The 21,103-nt window shown below is 41.4% G+C and overlaps 1 protein-coding gene across 1 annotated transcript in view; it reads left to right on the plus strand.

The window, feature by feature from the left end:
* The window catches only part of fat3b (FAT atypical cadherin 3b), a 71,002-nt gene that overhangs the window by 46,209 nt on the left and 3,690 nt on the right, over positions 1-21,103 (plus strand). Inside the window, exons 35-51 of the mRNA XM_086226248.1 lie at positions 1,105-1,318; positions 1,414-1,628; positions 1,709-1,846; positions 2,044-2,187; positions 2,262-2,459; positions 2,570-2,847; positions 3,065-3,627; positions 4,172-4,303; positions 4,475-4,632; positions 4,735-5,266; positions 5,928-6,081; positions 7,614-7,770; positions 8,741-9,157; positions 10,234-10,489; positions 14,380-14,481; positions 17,293-17,352; positions 17,631-17,669. Of these exons, the coding sequence (XP_086082374.1) occupies positions 1,105-1,318; positions 1,414-1,628; positions 1,709-1,846; positions 2,044-2,187; positions 2,262-2,459; positions 2,570-2,847; positions 3,065-3,627; positions 4,172-4,303; positions 4,475-4,632; positions 4,735-5,266; positions 5,928-6,081; positions 7,614-7,770; positions 8,741-9,157; positions 10,234-10,489; positions 14,380-14,481; positions 17,293-17,352; positions 17,631-17,669 (3,757 nt within the window). The remainder of the gene's footprint in view (positions 1-1,104; positions 1,319-1,413; positions 1,629-1,708; positions 1,847-2,043; positions 2,188-2,261; positions 2,460-2,569; positions 2,848-3,064; positions 3,628-4,171; positions 4,304-4,474; positions 4,633-4,734; positions 5,267-5,927; positions 6,082-7,613; positions 7,771-8,740; positions 9,158-10,233; positions 10,490-14,379; positions 14,482-17,292; positions 17,353-17,630; positions 17,670-21,103) is intronic.

Below are 21,103 nucleotides of genomic sequence, written 5' to 3' on the forward strand. Positions count from 1 at the left end.
ATCTGGAGATGTGTAGTTCATATGTCTAAATAAAAAAGATAAAATAAAATCATGATACCATCTCATACTGAAGCGATGAGATCAAGAACTTTGTAGATTTTAATCAAGATAAATGCTCCTCAATTTGTGCATTGGCAGGAAAGGAAAGAAAGGGAAGGTGACAGTTCCAGAGGTAGCACAGAAAAGAGAGGCTGTCTCACTTACACCCACTACTATTCTATTTTTTAGACCCTTTTGAGGCAGCCAGAACGAGCCATAAATATCACCTTAAATAAACCAAAGGGACTTCATATGTAGCTCTCGGCTAAAATGCAAGTTCCAGGTTTCTGTTTAGAAATTCACTGTTTATGATGTTATTGCCGGGTGTTATTATAATTTATAATGTAAGACAACAGGACAGAGTTGTTGTAGAAGCAGTCTTCTAATGTTTCGACAGTTTGATGTAATAGCAAAGTACAGATACTTCAACTAGTAGTATGGCTGGAATTCTAGAACTAGATGTGGCTTCTCTATGATGCAAAGACTCACTCGCTCTCTCTCTCTCTCTCTCTCCCTCTCTCTCTCTTTTTATATATATATATATATATATATACACACACACACACACACACACACATATTAACAACGATATTAACTTGAAGACAGAATAGATTCACTTATTGTATAGTGCATTTCTGGGACACATCACTCTTTAAGGAGGTTTTTTTTAGTACCACTTTTCAATATGGCAATAAAATCATGTTTTAAAAGCCTTCTTCATTCATTGATATTTGAGCTAGCCATTGCTGCAACTTTCATCAAAATAACAAGGTGGACAGCATATGTGTTTATTTTTGTAACATCACAGCTTTGTGTTAACGTCCGTCTTTTCAAGATATCCACAAAATGGATAAGAAAAGCGAAGAAACCCAAAATATTTATCTGACTCAGTATCGTCACGCATCTTTATCTCTATCCAGTTTCTTAGAAGCAGTCTCTCAGGCTTTAGTGGTCACAGACTGAATTGATTTCCTCATTTACGGACCCATTATCTGTTGAGCTGAACGCAGCACAGACAGATGAAATGATCGGTTGTCCTGTCACTCTCTCTTCTGTGTCCACCAGGTTGATTTGACCATCTTGGTCCTGGATGTGAATGATAACGCTCCCGTCTTCCAGAGGAGGGACTACTCTGTGACTGTCCCAGAGGACGTTGCTGTGGGAACCGAGGTGCTTAGAGTGTTGGCAACCAGCGCCGACATCGGACCTAATGCTGAGATCACTTACAAAATTCGGTCGGGCAACGAGTTAGGAAAGTTCGTCATTGACAGGATCCTGGGTAAGTGGAGGATCCTGGGTAAGTGGAGGGTCATGGATGCTGTTTGAGGCCTTGAACACTGAGCAGTTGTCTGTGCATGATTTTGTATGTTTTAGGCTCTATTTCAGTGGCTGATGATTTGGACTTTGAGGTGTGTAAGGATTACTACCTGACTGTTGAAGCCTGGGACAGCGGAAACCCTCCTCTTAGCACCGCTACCATGGTAACAATTGAACTCATGGACGTCAATGACAACGCTCCAGCTTTCAGCCAGGATGTCTACAATGTTCTGGTCAGCGAGAACGCAGCTATCGGGAAGACAATAACACGGGTAACTTTGACTTACTTTATTCTCCACCCTTGCTTCTGTCTCTCAGCGCTTCATTTTCTCTCTACACGTGTGTATTCTAGGTTTCAGCAGAGGATCTTGACAGCCAAGTGAATGGACGAATCACCTACTCTATTCTGAAAGGTGACCGAAGCAACCACTTCTGGATTGACCCTGTGACAGGACTTCTCAAAGTCAATAAACGGCTCGACAGAGAACTAGTAAGGATGCACCTTTAAGTACAATATCTCATAAACAATCGACAGTAATTTTCCGCTTCATGAGCACAGCCAGAAGAGAAAATAGCAGGTCTGCTGAAGGTCAATGAAGTCTGGTATTATACAAGCATTCAGTGCTTGCCACAGTAGCGAATTCATAAAGATGCTATGGCACTCATATTCACCTCTGCTCACTTTAGGTATCCAGATATGCTTTGTCAGTGCAAGCGTTCGACAGCGGCTCTCCCGCCATGTCCTCTACTGTCACCGTTAACATTGACATCTCTGATGTCAATGACAACCCTCCTGTCTTCACCCCCGCCAACTCCACTGTGGTCATACAGGTAATATCTTAAGAGTGTCTGAATCTTTGTTTTTCCGTTGCATCATCTTAACTCCGTTGTCTTCATGCTTCCAGCTAAACCAAGCAGCCGGGACGGCCCTGGTGAAGCTGTCTGTCAGCGATAAAGACTCCGCTAGAAATGGTTCCCCTTTTGAGTTTCGCATTATTTCTGGGAATGAGGGAAGTTTCTTCTCCCTGGACCAGACTGGAACACTGAGATCCAATCGTGTGTTTGGCCCTGAAGCCCCCAGAGAGTTCACCCTTGAAATCCAGGTTGTATCCACTTTTCAAGCAAGACTTTCAAATACACTTGTGTTCCTCAAATGTGTTATTTTCAATATGAATTTCAAATATGCCACTATAATCTTGTTTTGGCCTTTTAGGCAAGTGACTCCGGTAAGCCCCCTCTCACCTCCTCTTCCTGGGTGTTTCTGAGGGTCATTGGGAACAGTCAGTACAAACCTGCTGTTTCTCCCTTGGAAATCTTCGTTGTTATGGTAACAGACACCTTCCAGGGTGGTCCAATTGGTCGGATTTATGCCACCGACCGTGACCCCAATGATGTGCTGTCATTTACCCAGAAGCCACAACCCAAGAGCATGTTTAAGATCAACAGACAGGATGGCAGCATTTTGGCTCTGCCGGGCCTGGAACCTGGCAGGTATCACATAAATCACACAAGTACACACGCACACACACACACACACACACACACACACACACACACACACACACACACACACACACACACACACACACACACACTCTCTCTCTCTCTCTCTCTCTCTCTCTCTCTCCCTCCCTCCCTCTCTCTCTCTCTATCTCTTTCTCGTAATATAACTTGAACTTGTTCATTATGTAGATACTTCTTCTCATAGGTACCAGGTGAACGCTACAGTGAGTGACGGACGTTTCGCTGTCATCGCTGACGTGTCAGTCCAGGTTGAACAGGTGACAGATGTGTTGCTGCGTAGTGCGCTGACCTTACGTTTCAACTCCCTGACCCCGGAGGACTTGCTTAGTCGCTACCTCAACCACATCAAACTAATTTTGAGGGGACTGGCTGGTTGGAAGTGGTCACCAGGACAACAGGACCCCCTCCACATACTGAGCGTACAGCCGGTGGTGGGAACGTCTGACATCGACTTACTTTTGACTATAGAGAGGCCAGAGACATCCGACGGGGGACGGATGGGCGGCTTCTACTCTCAGAAAGAGATGTCTGCGAAGCTGGAGGAAGCAGCATCGCGGGGGCAGATTCGAGGGGTCCTCGCTGGGGCGGTGGTGGTGACCAGTGCTTGCTCGGGTGAGCTGGATTGTGGGGACAGAGTGTGTGAACAGATACCGGTGATGGACGGGGGCTCACTGGTCACCTACAGCACAGAGAGGGTCAGCTTGATGGCACCCAGATACAGCCGTGCAGAGATCTGTTCCTGTCCTGGTGAGTGTGAAACGAAGCCTGGCTTATGATGGGCCTCACTCTTGAGAGATGCACAGAAAGAAAGCCTTGCTCCTGACATCTTGAAATCAACCAGTCTTGCACTGACTTATACTGAATGTTACAAGACGTTAACAATAGATGTCCAGAGAAAAGAGGAAAAAACATCCATCAGGTCTTGCTTCTTTTCTGTTGATGATTTAAAAAAAAAATTGTATGCAGGAACAAATTCGTTTGTGATAACATTTCCTGAATGAGGCCCAGTGTATTTAACTTCCAATGTCGAGCAGTTTGGAGGTATTGATATCAATCCCTAATATTGTTTAGAAAGACATATATTATGGGAATATTTAACTCAACTACACAGATGCTATTTTGAGATATTTTCCTTTGATCATGAAAAAGATGTATTGTTCTTTTGAAAAAAAAATCCCTACATGCACTAAAAGATGTGTACATACATTCATAAATACTTTATTCTGAATTTATATTATTTAATTTGCAGGCATGTTTTTGAATGTATATTATTTTCTCACATTTGAAACAGGAGGGATATGCCCCACCCCTGTAGAGCTTTGTGAAGGTCAGTCCTGTCCTGCAGACATGCAGTGTGTTCGCTCCGGTCCTACAGCTCCATCTGTCTGCCAGTGTCAACCTGAGAGACGAGACCAGTGTGAAGGTAGGATATGATTTTTCCTCGCACTTCAAGTGTGGATAGTTTGTTGGGTCCAGATAGATGAGTATACCACTCGATTCCCCCCCCCCCCCGTCATCATGTTTTTTTTTAGTTATTTATCAGTAGAACCCCCCTCCTCAATCATTTGTATCTCTTTATGATATGAATGTGCAGGTCAGACCTCTCTGAGTTTCTCTGGAAACAGTTACATCAAGTACAGAGTGACGGAGAGCGGTCAGAGTGGCGAGATGAAGCTCAGCCTGAAGGTCAGAACCCTTCAGAGAAGAGGAGTCATCATGTTCACTCGAGTGAACCCCTGTACCATGCTCAAGGTAGCACATTTGTCTAACTGCTGCTCTCCACTCCAGGGTGCTCTGGATTTCATTAATTGCATATTTTTCATAATGCTTTTATTTCCCTTTCATCCTCTGCAGATTGAAGGAGGTCGACTGTGGTTCCAGCTGGACTGTGACAACACCCTTGGCATTATGGGTATCTCTGGCAGACCAATAAACGACGGTCTCTGGCACGCCGTAGCCTTGGAGCTAACTAGGAACTACACCCTCCTTTCACTTGATGACAGCTATGTGGAGCGCCGCCGCGCAGCCAGAGCCCCTGTTCGCCTTTGGCCTGTGGCCCCAGATTCATCCTTTTTCTTTGGGGCACAAGTAAAACTACCAACCGGGCAAGGTGAAAGACCAAGCCCGGGGCCGGGGAGAAGCCAAGGAGGGCCAGGACTCCGGGACAGTGGAGCGAGAGGCCCGCCAAGAGCTCAGGACGGCTTCCAAGGCTGCCTCAGCTCACTGATGCTGAACGGCAATGAGCTGCCGCTCCAGAATAAGAGAAGCCGTTACGCTGAGATAGCCGGGCTGAGCGAGGTCAAGCTGGGCTGCGTGCTCTATCCTGATCCGTGCGTTAGTCAGCCCTGCTTGAACGGAGCCATCTGCAGCAGCCTGCCCTCTGGAGGTGTGTGGAGATGTCAGTGTGAATGTGTGTGGGTGTGGTCCTGTTCTACACATAAAACCTAAAAACACTGTTGTCAAATGAAACATACTCAGTCTACTTCTGTGTAGTCTTTCTTTGTGTAGAGACTCATAATGGTCACGGTGTGTATTATACGATCCTCAAATGAAAAATTAGGTTTTAACAAATTCGGAGAATGATTTGTCTGTTAATTTTTGGAATTAAGTGTGTTTTATTCTACACTAAGAGAGCAAGTAATATGATCACATGCAAAGCAGCAGTACAAATATGCACATCACAACCTGAATGAATTCAGATTTTTAATCCACAGATATGATCATGTTTGCCTTTAAAAACAATTCCTGTGAATGAAAATGTCGGGTTTGTCTTAAAAATTAACATTATTTCCCGGATGTGATGTGTTCATTTGTATAACTGTTGTAGGAGTATCAGTGCAGACTGGAACACCGATTTGAGGGTTCCAAAATTCCACTAAAATCAACACATACCTTAATAGCTCTATAACGTGACCATTATGATTGTATTTTCTCTCCATATCTGTGTGCCCTGGTGATGATCAACTTGTAATGAATCCGTACTTTGCTTCCAGCACACATCATTAAGAGGATTTCTGACTCCACGATTGCAATGTCCTTTTTAACAGGCTTCATGTGCAGTTGCAGCGCAGGCTTCACTGGGGGGCGCTGTGAAATTGAACTGACATCCTGCACACCAAACCCCTGCCAGAATGGTGGGGACTGCAAGCCTGTAGGCGGCGGATTCCTCTGTGTCTGTCCCAGAGGACTCAGAGGAGTTATGTAAGATAAAACCGCTTTTAAGCCTTAATTACTAATGTAAAAAAAAAAAAAAAACAGTGCTGACGAACACTGTGCACTGCTCACACTGTGTGTACACAATGACAGTGGGATCAGGATTGTGAAGACACATTAGTATCTCCACTCTCTCTCACACACACACATACACACATACATATTCACACACACACACACACACACACACACACACACACACACACACACACACACACACACACAAACTCAAAAATGAAAGAAGCCACTCAAAAAAAAAAAGAGACAACACACTCTTTAGCCCACATTAGCATACAAGCACCCACTGTGTTGTTTTTAGGCATTATTATGTGAGATGAATTGGTGTCTCTAATTTAATTCAGCATAATTTTGGTTAAAAAACACACTGTAATCATTCTCCTGCTGCCTTCTTAATTACATCACAGTAATTGCCTCTGAAATCACGTCTAGGCTTATGTTGGGCTTTGTTAGAGTCGCCACTAGAGAGCAGCTTCCTCTCAAAGGAGACGATGGTCCTTGGATGGCTGTTTTTGTATGTGTGTCTGTGTGTGTGTGTGTGTGTGTGTGTGTGTGTGTGTGTGTGTGTGTGTATATATATATATATATATATATATATATATATATATTTATATGTATATATATGTAATGCTTTTGACAGAGATGTTTTTGATGAAGTTGGAATAAATTAGATTTCTCTTAATAATAAATAAGATGGAGATGAAAAGCAGATTGAGCAAATCATCACAGAAATAAACCGTGACTCATTTAAGCTGCAAGCTGTTGAGTGTAATTAACTAGGAAGTTGATTTTTTTATTTTCTGCATGTATATGATAAATAATATCAAACCAAAATAAACTGTATTGTATTTTTACTTTAGAGTAAGTTGTATTACAAAAAAAATCTTAAATGAGGAAAAGCTGAATCTGAGTATTCAGAATACAATAAAAACACAATTTGTCCGATTTAAGATATTTATTCTATACAGTACGATTTAAAAAAATAATGATAAGTAGTAGAAGAATAGCTAATGTAGCCAGTCCAGTGTATTAATCACGTATTTACTATTTAGAGCAGGACTTAGTTATACAACCATTCCATGGTACGCAGAAATATTTTTTCTTCTTGCATCAGACTGACTCTTGTACAGTGTTTTGCAAATCCCATCAAAAAAGAGAAAAAAATGGAGGACAGAAATGCATGTTTTTTTTCTATCTTCCTCACAGCAGGGCATCGTGTTTGAAATGACAAGCTAAGATGAGCGCTCACACGTGTGTGTAGAAGCATTACGCTTCGTAGTGAAGTGTATTCCTTTAAATCAGAACCATAAAAATGAATATAATAGGGCATCCGTGAAGATAATCCCTTGATTTAGCAAAAGGCCCTCTGAAAAAGATGATCTCCAAATTATTTATTATCTTTTTTCTCTTTGTAACTGGCTGTCTTGCTTTAATCTTTTTTTTTCTCTCTCTATCTTTCTCTTTGATACAAATCATCTTTGTGTTTCTCTTTGCCTTCGCAGATGTGATCAGGATGTAAATGAGTGTGACCAGAACGGGTGTGGGAACGGGAGAGAATGCGTCAACACATTTGGATCGTTCTACTGCAACTGCTCTGAAGGGTACGAGGGTCAGTTTTGTGATGGTCAGACGCCTGGGGAGCCAGGGGATGACACACAGGTAAAGTTTGGACAACACCTGGAACTAGATTTCTAGAGAGGCCATAGTTAAACTATTTACTTGTGAATCATCAAATAAATGCTTGCCCTTTATGATTACTTTTTTTGTGCATTCATCTCACACCTAATTGGACTAATTGGAGCGTACTCAGTAAAGCTGTTTAGAATGTTGAGTGTGCCGCCGCCTCCCTGGAGCTGCTATCTTTGTCTCTGCAGCAGATGAATAAAAGTGTGGTAATGGGTAAATTCAATTTTCATTTGAAATGGTTACACTCTTGACTTTCGTTTCACACCACATACCTCACTTCAAGCCTGCAAGCTCAATTAATGGTGCATTCTATGAGAAGGAAGGTGCTTTCATTATTCCCGGGAAGACCGTAGTTGACAAACCCATTTAGCAGCCTTCACAAAAAACAACAAAAAACAACAACAACAAAAACGGATATGTTAGTTTTCCTTGTTGTTTTTTATGTCGGTAAAGAAGTAATCCATCTGTCCATTGTGTTGTAAAAGACCGATCTGTGTATTTAATGCTTTTCTCTATCCTGTGAAACCAGAAATGATGAATCTTGTACAATGACAGGCGTGCATATGACCCCACATGACAAAATCTTCACTTCACACTGAAAACTGTCACTAAATTCTTTAATAAAAAATATATACAACAATGGTGGACTAGTTTACGTTCCAGAGAGTATATCTCAGTGGACAGTCAGCTGTATTTTTGCAATTCACTACCAAATATGCAGATTTACTACGGTTTCATAAGTCTCCCGAGATCATTTAAAGGAATCAGGGAAGAAACATCATCTGCCACATGATGCATGTTCTATAAATGGATAATCTGCAGTTTTAACATTAAAGAAAACATGCATGATTTTTGTTCTGAACAAGCTGGAAACTCTTTTTGTACTTTGGCTTCATGAAATGTGATCCTAAACATGGAAATCCTCTCTTGACATGTTTCCCAGGCGGAGCCCCTCTCTTACGTCGGACCAGGAGAGATCATTGGAATTGGAGTCCTTGCCTTCGTCATCATTCTGCTGCTGATACTCTTCGTCATTTTTAGAAAAAAAATCAAATTCAGGAAAGACTCCGTTCCAGGCCCCGGGACTCAGACTATCATGGGTGTGTCAGCTATTTCAACAGAAACTAGCTATATGCTACACAAGACTGGCATGGGGGTTGAAGGGATTGAGTTCAAAGCCGTGCGTGTATCAGGTTCACCCGCCAACACAAGCACCTACGGTGATGTCGGAGGCACCGCTGTGGGTCCTCCCCAGGTCATGGTGCGCCCAACTGCCCACTCCCCTCTCCCAGGGGGACCAGGCAACCAGTGCATGAGGAGCGGGGACGGTGACAAGACCACTTCCAGTGAAGGCAGCCGGGTAATGTAATACTCAGAGTAATTTTTCTGTGGATGGGAACACGACCTTGTCATGACAACGTCACTTAACATCAAAAGAAAATAATTTGATAGAACTGAGCAATGCTGAAAATCAAATATGATATTTTGGAGTGCATTCTGGGATACAAAAACATACTTGCATGCTGTATATGTCATTAAGGTAGGTGAGGTCACAGTGACAGGGTTTGCTATTCGAAACTTAGCTCACATGGTAACGTGGGGGAGCACTGTGTCAGAGTTGGGAAAAAATGCATCTTTGATTACAAGTCAAAGTGTTGCAGATTTGATATAATTACAAAAAAGTTGTCAAAACACCATAAACAAAGCAATTTTAAAACTAGCAGCTCTTTAGTCCCAAATACCCCCCCCCCCCCCCCCAAAAAAGCATCTGATTAAACAAAACCAGCAACTGCATTTAAAGGAGCAGTGTGTAGGTTTTACAGGGCAGGGATCTCATCAGAAATGATGATTATCAAATGATTTTTGTAAAACCACCTGAAAAGTAAGATGAAGTTTAAGTTCTAGAAAGCTCTGAAACTCTGCTGTGTGTCTCTGAATGATTTACTCTGAATCGGATTTATTGGGGCTTTCAGAGCATTAAAAGTAGAATTTATATCTATATGTCAATCATGGCGGATGTTTGATCAAATGGTCTCGTCTCCTATTTCTTGTGTTTGAGCGCTTCTTTGGCTAACAAAGATCAATAAAAGAGGATAAATATAATAAGGGATAGCTGGTGCCAGCTAAAAATTTTATATTGTGAGATTAGATTTGAGAAATAAAAAAGGGTAAAGCTGGTGATGTAATACCTTATTTTGTTATTGGATGTAAATCCCTTGAAAAGACTGAACTGAATTTACTGCACATACATAATTCTGTCTCTCAGTATTTGCTGAACTCGTGACCCCTGCCTGTAAGCCTCGAGACATAAAATTTTTCAAAACTGTCACAAGTGTATACTGCTTTTTTATGCTTGTGTTTTAAAGCGTCAGTTTGATGTATTGAGTTTCAAGTTTTGAACGATTTGTGCATTGTTGTTTTCTTCTGTCTCGGCAGTTGAGCAGCTTCCTCTCCGACATGTCTAATATCCGGGCTGTAGCCAATAGGAGAGGCGTCGCAGTGTGTAGCGTTGCACCTAACCTCCCTTCAGCATCGGCCTGTCGCTCAGAGCACAGTCCGGCCCACAAAGTGTCGTGGGAGGGCCAAGAAATGCGGGAGGAAGTGCTGGAGAGGGTGAGACATGAGAGAGAGGAGGAATGGGGGCAGAGAGCATTTGAGCTGGAGAGAACAGAGAGCGATAACAGTCCACAGGGTAAGACGTCGGCCACGTGCCGCGTGCACACACGCTCACACACTCACTCTCTCTCTCTCTCTCTCTCTCTCTCTCACACACACGCACACACACACGCATGCAAACACACACAGTCTCTAACCCGTGATCAAAAAGGCAGAGATTGCTGAGTACATAGGCCATAGACTCATTGTGTTCCATCCATACCATCATCTCCACTGAGAGAGCTTATTTCACAGTGATCTATGCCTTTTGATCACATACATCAAAGAAATGGCCTACAGTAAGCAATCGTAGTAAAAAAAAAACCACTATTTTTATTTCACTATCATTTTACTATTTACTTTGAAGCAAATACGTGACATTATAAATTACTTTTCTGTTACGAGGCCGAAATGGTCAATAACGTCCTCTTGTATCAGGACAGCGTTCGTCTCATGTGCACTTCTGTTTGAACGGTCAGGGTAATCAGGCAGAACTTCTATGTTCTTGTCCTACTTTTGCTCCAAAAAAAAAGAAAAAAAAGTCAAAACTGAAGTTGTTTGGAAAAAAAACTTTCACTTAAAGAAAGTCAACTGTTCTGCCAACTCTGATATTTAGCTGCCAGCGTTGGCAACGACGAGAGTTCATCGTTTTCTCCCCGATAATGAAATGCTGCATCTCAACGCTGGAGTCACTTCGATTCTCGCTCCAACCTGTGGTTTGGATTATCCAGCCTGCAGTGGGAACTTCCTGCTTGTTAATTATTGATTCCTTCCTGTGGGAATGGGAAATAGGCAGTTTTACTTTTTGCTCCCCTGCTGAGTGAATGCACACAAGAGGAGCCTGTACCCCTAGGGGTCACAATTACATCACAACCTCTTCAGTTTGCATGTGACTGCAGATGTCCTCATCATTGTGTCACTGACGTCTGAGTGAACTGCCAGTGTAATTAAATCAGAAACTTTTTTTCAATAAACTCCACAGTCTCCACAATCAAGGATATTTATGAATTTTGCTCTACATGGACACAATCAATGACATGAGATACTAACAAGGCAACGTATTGGCTGTTTTTCTATCGCTACCTGCTGCTTCATGAATAATTCAAACTGAATGAATTATGAAATACTTTGGAACACGCTTTGTGAAAGAATCAAGTCCCATGTATTGCTGTTTATTGAATATAAGACGTACCATAGTAAGAATATAGAAATTCATGATGTTAAGAGAAGGAATGTAGTCAAATCAAATGTTCATGGTTTAATGATTTTACAACTTTTCTCAACTCTGACCCTCTAGTTGTTGGAGGAGTTCTAAAACAAAAAGTCGGTGAGGAGCAAAACAAGACCTGGAGCGAATCAATAACTTTATTGTAAAATAAATTTGGCTTAATGAATGCACTAAAATGCGACCTTTTCGAGAGAAAAAAGGCAGATTTTGTCAGAGCTACACTGTGAATGCCAGAAGCTGACTCATGAGGATTTCTTTTACTGTTCTTAAAACTGGAAAAGTGTAGAGTATTTAAAAAGTGTGTGTGTGTGTGTGGGGGGGGGGGGGGAGGCAGGATTAGAATAGAGTTTGGCTGAGTGTGTTCGCGGTGGGATTAGAGTAGGGCTCAGGTCCGCAAACTTAGGCATGTCTGCCAACATTGGCACATGCAAGGTTAGTCACTGGCCCAATAATGAACGGGAAAATAAATGAGAAAAGAAAGAGACTTCTTTTTTTTTAAGTTCACTTTTTTTCCACTTGATTATATAGAAGTGTCTGCTCGCCTGCATGCGCAATTAGAGCAGTGGCTGTGGTACTGCCTTTCTGATTTACTTTGATTGATGGTACTGCCTCGCTCTCACATTCCCACAAGGGCGTTTCACTTGCTCCATAGGCATCAGACCATGACCACCTAGCTTGGGCAGAGAAAGCTTAAGTTGATGTCCACAGGACCAGAGCGCAGACTTCTGTTTTGAGATGGGTCAGGACTGTTTGCTTACTGAACGCCCAGTGTGAAACAGCTGGAACAGTTGAAGAAGTGTTAGTTAAGCATTTACTAATTCACCAGAAGCAATCAGTACAATTGCACTATTTGAAGAAACCCTACCTGTTTGATATCTGCATAAGATTTATGATCAGAGGAGAGTAGATTTTTGGTTTATTAGATTGAAGGCAAAATCTTCAATTCAGTACAGTACTGACTGTACATGTATGTCAAAGTTATTTAGGAACGGGAAAGTATTTTTTCTAAGACTGTCCATTTATTGTCTTAATATTTTACAAGGATAGTTTTATATGAATGAAGCTATTGAGTAAATTCAACTCATAATGTTTCCAAATGATGTGGAAAAAATATGTAATAAAGACTATGGGCGCTGTTTTAATTAAGCAAGTGCGGCGTGGTCGGTGCACAGACTGTTGGCGTCTCAAAATTCAATTTTCAAAAGGGCTGGATGAAGAGGAATGTATGCAGAGAGTGTGTATTTATGTTTGTTGTCCTTTAAGCGTGTTTTATTGCTTTTTACTTTCATTCAGCCTTATTTTTCAATGCTCACTGACTGCAGGTGATTGTAAATAATCAGCAGAAGTGAGTTTGTGCGGGTAATAGAGTTTGTTAGAGTAATAATGTTTATGAGGCAGTTGTTCACAACCCAATGTTCAGGAACAAATTTCAATCAAAATAAGAACAATTGCTTCATTGTGATGATCCTCTCCCATGTGCCTGCGTCGACCAAACCTCAGCACACACAAGCACAGTGAGTTTCGAGATCAGGATGTTGCAACACAGTCAGAGCGCTGCATATGCTAATCCTGCCGTCTCCATGAAAATACAGTATTACAGAACAGATTTACACTTTTAATGGAACTTTCAATTTTTTTCCAGAAGTTTGTTCATTTGCCGCCATCCCCCCCCCCCCCCCCCCCCAGCCAGATAATAGGACAGATCTGCGCCTCTCCTGTGGGAGTATTAGGGAGTATTAGGACCCTCAGAGATCACCTGACCACTGGTTAGCTGAGCGCAATGAATGAATGGATGAGAAGTGTTTGCATGTTGAAGGACCTCCTTTGGTCCTTGTCTTTGGGTAAGATCGGACATAAGCATATCTCCCAGCATGCTGGTTCCTTAAATTGTAATCTGATTATTGAAGTGAAACTCTCCTGCTAAAAGATAAAAACACAGCTTGACAGTATTTTATATAGTCTTCACTGCAGTGCGCCTTGATCAGAAGTAACTTTGACACATATGTGCCTGGTCTGCCCTCCTGGTGGTTGTTTGAGAAACAATCTCACAGATGCAATAGTGAGCGATATGAAATAACAACCCACGTAGGAGCTCAGCAAAGAAAAACAGTGTCAGGGATCGCTGTGACTGGTAAGCATCTATCAATTTAAAATGTTGCCTCTGAAAACACGCAGGTCAGCGCTTACTGGAGACCCCGCGGCTGGCTCAGACTCCAAAATGAAATTTAATCGGACTGGTTAGAAAAGAAGAAAAAAAAAATCCGATTTGTGAGTAGGAAAGTAGAGTTTTGATTTCATCTGTTATGTGAGCAGCCGGGCCAGCTTAACTAAATTTGCATGAAGCTTCCCAGCTTCACTCCCATCCCTTGTTTGCACAGGATGAACTTTGCGGCTGATCAAAAGCAAACACCACACAACTATCACAAAGGCCAGAAAGGGACCTCTCACTAGACAGAGGCGACAAAAGGAATGTTTACAGCATTTAATAATTCATATAATGTACATATTGAATTATGATTAATAACGCTATCATTCTTGAGCAAAATGTTGAATATATTTTAGCATGACAACAGTGTTTTTTCCCCTCCTGCTTTCATTTTAAGTGGTCGAGAAAGTGATTGTTAAGGGAATTCAAATTTATGTGTGTGTGTGTGTGTGTGTGTGTGTGTGTGCGCGCGTGCGCACGGTTGTTTTTGCAGTTGATGTGTCAGAGCTTGCAGATGAGGTGGCACATCTCTCAGACACCACCTCGGAAGAGCAGTCCCTCAGTTCCTACACCTCAGAGTCTTTTGATGATAACGGTAACTCTTGCTAACACGCTAACACACCTAAATGTTTGTTTTCCTCTTGTGCGAGATGCTATATACACTCCAATACAAAGTCATTTGGAAGAAGCAATCCCAGCAGTGAACCTTTTCACCAGTGGCCAACCTTCACTTATCATTAAGCTCAAGAGGGTCATTTTAAGGTAAATGTACTTTTCTCAAATTCTACATCCTACTAAGTAGACATTTTTTTGGAGCCAAAAGTATGTGAGGTGCTGACAAAAGTGAAGGTTCATTTACAAAAAAAAATAAAAATGCTTCTACTTGGCTACTACTTTAAACGCTGGTCTTTTTCCATTCCTGAGAGGAAACTCTGACAAATAGATTGTGATGCATTATTCTAGATTAGACTGCACAAAAATGCATAAAGCCGTTCAAACTAGCCCCATTTAACCGGCTGCTGCATTAGAGATGATTACACAGATATAATACAATGGTTTCATCTGTTTATTTAGCACTTTTGCTACTTTAACTACAATTTGATGCTAATTTTGATCCATTTTAACTGAATATATTTAAATGCAATATTTATTAAATCAGACAGTCACTGAGATTAAAATTTTATTTTGTTACATTTACATTTTGGTTTAGAATATATTTAAATGCAATATTTATTAAATCGGAGAGTCACTGAGATTAAAATTTCATTTCCAAAAAGTCCTGCGGACACCAAACATTTATAATCAGCAGACAGAAAACAAGAAATAACCTAAATTATATAATGAGGCTTTAATATCAACAGGGGAAAGTAAGATTCAGGTTTGAGGGGAGTTTGCAGTTAATTCTTAATAATATAAGTGGTGCACATTGTGGTATCTGAAATCAGTGCTAACTTTAGTGCAAGTATGAAGTATGCAGTAGATTTGTGTCATAGAAGAGTTAATGGACAAAAATATGCAGTAATGCTTTTCACAAATAACGCTTTTCACAATTTATGTAGCACTTTTTTTTTCTTTTTTTTTTTTACCTTTATAGCACTGAAAAGGCTTTACAATTTTACCTCCTTTACACGCGACACTGTAGGAATGGACATTAGAGCTTCACAGCACATCAGGATTTCTTCACTGAATGGTAGTGGATGGGCAGGTTAGCATACTTCAGTCCAAAGTCATCGTTCATTATTCTGGATTAGGCTACACTGCTAATATATAATATTCGTTTTTAAAACTAACCCCATTAACCAGCTACAGTATCAGAGATGATCACACTTTCATGCACACACAAATAATCGAATGAGTTAATCTGTTTATGGAGCACTTTGCCACCATAAGCATATTTGGATAATTTTCTTTAAAATGGCCGTTGCCTGCATCAGTATAATGGGAAAATATGTGCATAACATTTGCTGTGAAATAAAAATTAGATATGAGTATATATTGCAATTTTAGTTTCAGACGCTAAGTTGGAACTACACTACCAGATGCTATGATCTGATAAAAAAGAAACAAACAAACCCAAACAACAAAAAGTTTGAGGACTGAAGAGCGACGGCTGCTACTATTCATAGACAAACCAAGTTCCTGAACCTGATATATTTGATGAACTTTGACTGAGGTATGCTAACACTTCCCACCTGCTACCATTCACCATGCTAGGCTAACTAGCAGGCAGCAGGTCTCTGTTTGTCTCAGCTCTCATGCACTCACAGAGGAGCGAAGGGGATCTGTCTTCTTGACTGGATCTGCAAAGGATGACGAATGAATTTATCTCCCAAACGGTTGACACACTCCTACATAAGATGAAATCTGGGAACTATTACTTTAGATGAAATTCGCCCAAGGTTGGAACAGATTTGTATTTTGTGCTATAAATATTTTAGAAAACTAAGCAGACAATAAAACAGTGAATATGTTTTTAGTAAAAGTACTCCAAAACAACCATTCGTAGTTGACACACAATTGCGTCAAAAGGTTCAAGCACAGGGCACAAGTGAAAGATATCCTTTAGTGACCATCCATCCATCCATCCATCGTCATCTTCCGCTTATTCCTACACATTAAGGGTCGCGGGGGGGCTGGAGCCGATCCCAGCGTCAACGGGCGAGAGGCGGGGTTCACCCTGGACAGGTCGCCAGTCCATCGCAGGGCCAACATAGAGAGACGAACAACCAATCACACTCCCATTCATACCTACGGTCAATTTAGAGTATCAATCAGCCTCGTCCCCAATTGCATGTTTTTGGACTGTGGGAAGAAGCCGGAGTACCAGAGAGAACCCACGCAGACACGGGGAGAACATGCAAACTCCACACAGAAAGATCCCGTGCCTGAGCCGGGACTTGAATCTGGAACCTTCTTGCTGTGAGGCCTCCTTTAGTGACCCTTCTCTTGAATTCTATCGGGTGTCTTTTTCCCAGATAACTCAATACCATTGATCTTCCCCTCCACTACTAAGAAGGTAGAAGCCAAACGCCCTAATGATCATGTGTGTGTGCATGTGTGTGTGGGTGTGTTGTTTTTCAAGGAACCCGTATCGATGCTTTGTTTCCTGTCTTAATTACTGTAGCAGAGGGGAAAGCAGGAGGCCTCTTTCCCGCTCCCACAGAGGATACACACACACACACACACACACACACACACATACACACACACATGCCACATGCATACAAACGTGTAGACTAACAGATCTCCTGTGTTTTCAACACGTGTGAGCTCCATTTCGTTTTAGTGACACCCAGCTCATGAAACCTTAACCTATTCATAAATGCACTGACATTGTCTCTCTTCTTCTTCTGCCCTGTGTGTGTGTGTGTGTGTGTGTGTGTGTGTGTGTGTGTTCTCTATCTAGCCTCCATCGTGACAGTCATACGTCTAGTCAACGATGCTGTTGATGATATTGAAAGTGAAGGTATGAAAGAAGACACCTGCTCTCCCTTTGTATCTGTCTGCTGATGCCAAATTGTTTTTCTTCGGCGCTGCAGCACCAAGATACAATGTAGCGAATGTGGCGGAGTCTTTGCTGTTCAATCCTATCTTATTTTGAATAAAACATGCTGCTTGGATTTCCAACATTTTTTGTCAGTTTCTGACACTGGATCTCTCTGTGTTTCAATTTTTCCTCCGTTGGTTTCTGTGTTGTTTGTTTCAGTCTTTCTCTCTGACGTTACTTTCTCTCTCCCTTTGTAGTGTCAAACATGGACAAAGAACAGTGGCAGAACAGCCCTGGTGAGTGAGGTGCAAAGCAACTGAAAAACATCTTATTAACTTGCCAGCCTTTTTGGCTTTATCTCTCAAGCTGTATTCCCCAAGCTCAACCTTTTGTATGCTTTACATTATTTCCTCTCAATGCCTTTTTTTTTTTTATCAAACTCCATACAACCTCTCAGATTGTTATTTCTGTTTATGCCTACACTGGCCAGACACTGAATATAAATGTAATTTTTAGAGAGGTATGGTTACTGTTCTGAGATGAAGTTCACACTTTTATCAGGCTACAAGCAGAAAAACACGTGTTTTCCTTTTTTCAGCGGGAGGGGATGTGTAAAATGAAATTTGTGGGACTTACATTATATCCGTTGACTCTAAATAACATGAATTGTAGAGCATGACGAGGTAAGGCAATATAATACTGGTGTATGCACTTCATTAGCCACATTTTTAATCTGTAATGTGACCCAGTACAAGATCACACTCTGCCTTTACCTCCCTCACAATGTCAGAGGTAAATGGCACGAAAGTACCATTCTAACTTTATGGCACGAAAAGCACTTCACAGTGTTGCCTCATACATCCATTTATACACACACGCGCACACACACACACACACACACGCACACATACACACACACGCACACACACACACAATCACTGCAACCCAAGTCTTACTACAACTACAGTTTGTTGTTGAGGTTTAAGTTCTCAGTGATTAACTTGTCATGTTTCTCATGTTTTGGCCACCACGTCGAGGGGGACACAAGGGAGGGAAGTGGACCCAAAAATCAGCAGTAGGGGGTAGGGAGGAACTGGAGAACTGATTGTATTTATTATTAGAACTCAAGTTAAAAATAAAGGCAGGCTGCAGGCAGGAAAACGGGTAACAAAACTGAAAACAGAACTAAAGATAGAGGCAGGAGAACACAATAGGAAAACAGCGAAGCAGCTAGAACAGAACCAGCCCCGATGAAGGGATGAGACCCAGGTGATCACATGAGAAGGAGGGGAGCACATCCAACAGGAAGTAAATCGATCAAAGATGCAAGACAGATGTGATTTCAAAATAAAGCAGGTACAGATTTTGACCAACATAAGGCACAGAAGTGCACAACAGATGTCCAAACTGAAAGGTTTAAAACTGAGTGCATCAGAATAATAACTAAGTTGTGGAAACTAATGAAGTTACAAGAGTTCCGTTTTTCACGACGTGACTCTATGCATGCCTATCAGAATATTCTACTGGTTTAATATCATCGTTTATTCATTAAATAGACCAAATTATCAGTGACATAAAATACTGGCACACGGTGTTAAAACTCTTAATTGGAGTGAAACTGTTGGCTCTTGATGAAACTGATTGTGACGAGTGAGTCATCCGTTTTAGTTTGCTGAAAATCTCATTAAACATTCATATCAGTATTTTAGTTCGATTAAGTTAATAGTCCTAAATTGGGAACCCCAGTGTGTGGAGCGAGCGGCGTGTGAAAGTTAGTTAGCTATACTTGTCACTTCAATATGTCTGCTTAACATTTTATCTTATGCTGCTCATTTCATTTTCACATCCTAGTTGCAGGTTATGAATGCTTTTAATCACGAATCAGCCCTCCATTGAAAACCCAAGTGTTTCCGTGTCTTCGTCGCCAAAAAAACCCCAACAAAAAAACAGCTGATTTTAATCTGAATCGTAGCTGCGGGTGTAAAATTACTTCAGAGTTTGAAGTTAAAACCCAGCAGCAGTTATATCACACGTGTGCAACGTACACAAGCGCATGTTTAACTGTGATTTGAGTGAACAGCCTGGTCGAGTAGGTGTAGCTACCCTCGCTCCCCGCGAAGCCTCCGCCAAGGACAGGTCGAGCCTCACGTCATGACGGAGGAAAAGTCTTTTTTCACACTAAATGGGGCATCGTGCGAAACACATTTCCTCTCATGCTGAACGCTCACTTTTGCTTGTAGAAACAAACACAGCAGCCATGATCCAACTTGCATCTCTCCTATGAGATCCCTCTGTTCCCGTTCAGGATCCGTTGACGTCTTAAAAAAACAATATTAATTGGCTCATAGTTACCAAGTCTCTTTGTTCTCAGTTGCATGTAATTTATAAGATCTACAAAGCATTTCTATGCTTACCTAGAGTCACTGCCAGCCGCTGACGCTTTATTTCAGCAAGGCAATGACATGATGAATGACTTTTTTTGTCCAATAGGTTGTTCTTAATACTAATATGGAGAAAATATATTTAACGTTTTTGTGGCAAACACAAACATATATAGTGGTGAAAGTTGCACAACCAAATGTTTGTATTGTTCTTGGATCAGCTTGTTTACATTTAAAGCATGTAAGAGATTTTTATAGCCCTTAACGAAAACATCTGCTATAATAAATGTCCAGAGAGAGGAGCAGATCCGTGAATGGTGTGATCCTGAAAAGGATTTCTAAAACCCCCTGATTCGTGACTAATATGCCTCAAAAGGAAGAATCTAATTGATGCATCTGCAGGAGTGTGTTTGTCGTCTTTGTTGTCCATGTCAGTCTGCACTCTAACTCAGCTTCACTCGTTTAAAATATAGTCTAACCATCTTAAATACCTTCTTGATAGATTTTGTGTTCCATTATTGCTTCCCTGTCAAGCGTAGCGGGGCGGTTGAATTAGCACGCTACATTCTGCGGCGGTTGCAGACAGCTAACCACGTCTACTTTACAGTCTCCTTCACAACATAAACACTACTTGCATGTGATTACATTATGGTTTTTCCTGTGTGCTCGTGTGTATTCATTGGCATATTAGGTGTATGGATTTTATGTGTGTGTGATTCTGTGTGTTTTTGTCTGTTGGGCAGTGTTGCTAAATGGCTTTCTGCCAACCTCCCTCTCCCGATACCCAATGTGTTTTTCCACTTTGTCATATTTCACCGTGTATTTCTTCGTTCACTTCCACAAGGAGAGCATTCATCATCGAAGCCTGGCTGTCTTATGAGATATTTGTTTTGTCCTCCACTTCACTGACGGCAAAACGCCACCTGCAGAGCCAAGATGAGATTTGTGTTGAGTTCATCAAAGTGTTCTCCGTGGATTGCAAGAGCATTCATTTACCCCCCCTCCAACCTTTCATTTGATGATGTTTCATCTAGAAATATATTTTTACAATAATACAATAAGACCTCCTACATATTTTGGGGTTTGTTGGCATTGCTGTCTATTAGGTATCTCTGTCCACATGTGTCATGCATTATATACCAGGAGCTGGCAGTGCTAATGAAGTGAACTCTCCATCCCACACAGAGGGTGATCTCCCCGGCTCCCCTCTCTTCATCAACATGATATTTTTTCACTCACAGCTCATTAACCTAACCATGAATTATGCAACCTGCATGCATGCTGTATTTTGGAGGAAGTAGTGAGGCGTTCCGTGTCTCCTTATTAGCATGAAAGCGGAAAAAATAATT

Source organism: Aulostomus chinensis, chromosome 15 (assembly GCF_037954235.1).
Source record: "Aulostomus chinensis isolate RoL2024-O1b breed Wild chromosome 15, RoL_Achi_v1.0, whole genome shotgun sequence".
In the NCBI taxonomy this organism is placed as follows: domain Eukaryota; kingdom Metazoa; phylum Chordata; class Actinopteri; order Syngnathiformes; family Aulostomidae; genus Aulostomus; species Aulostomus chinensis.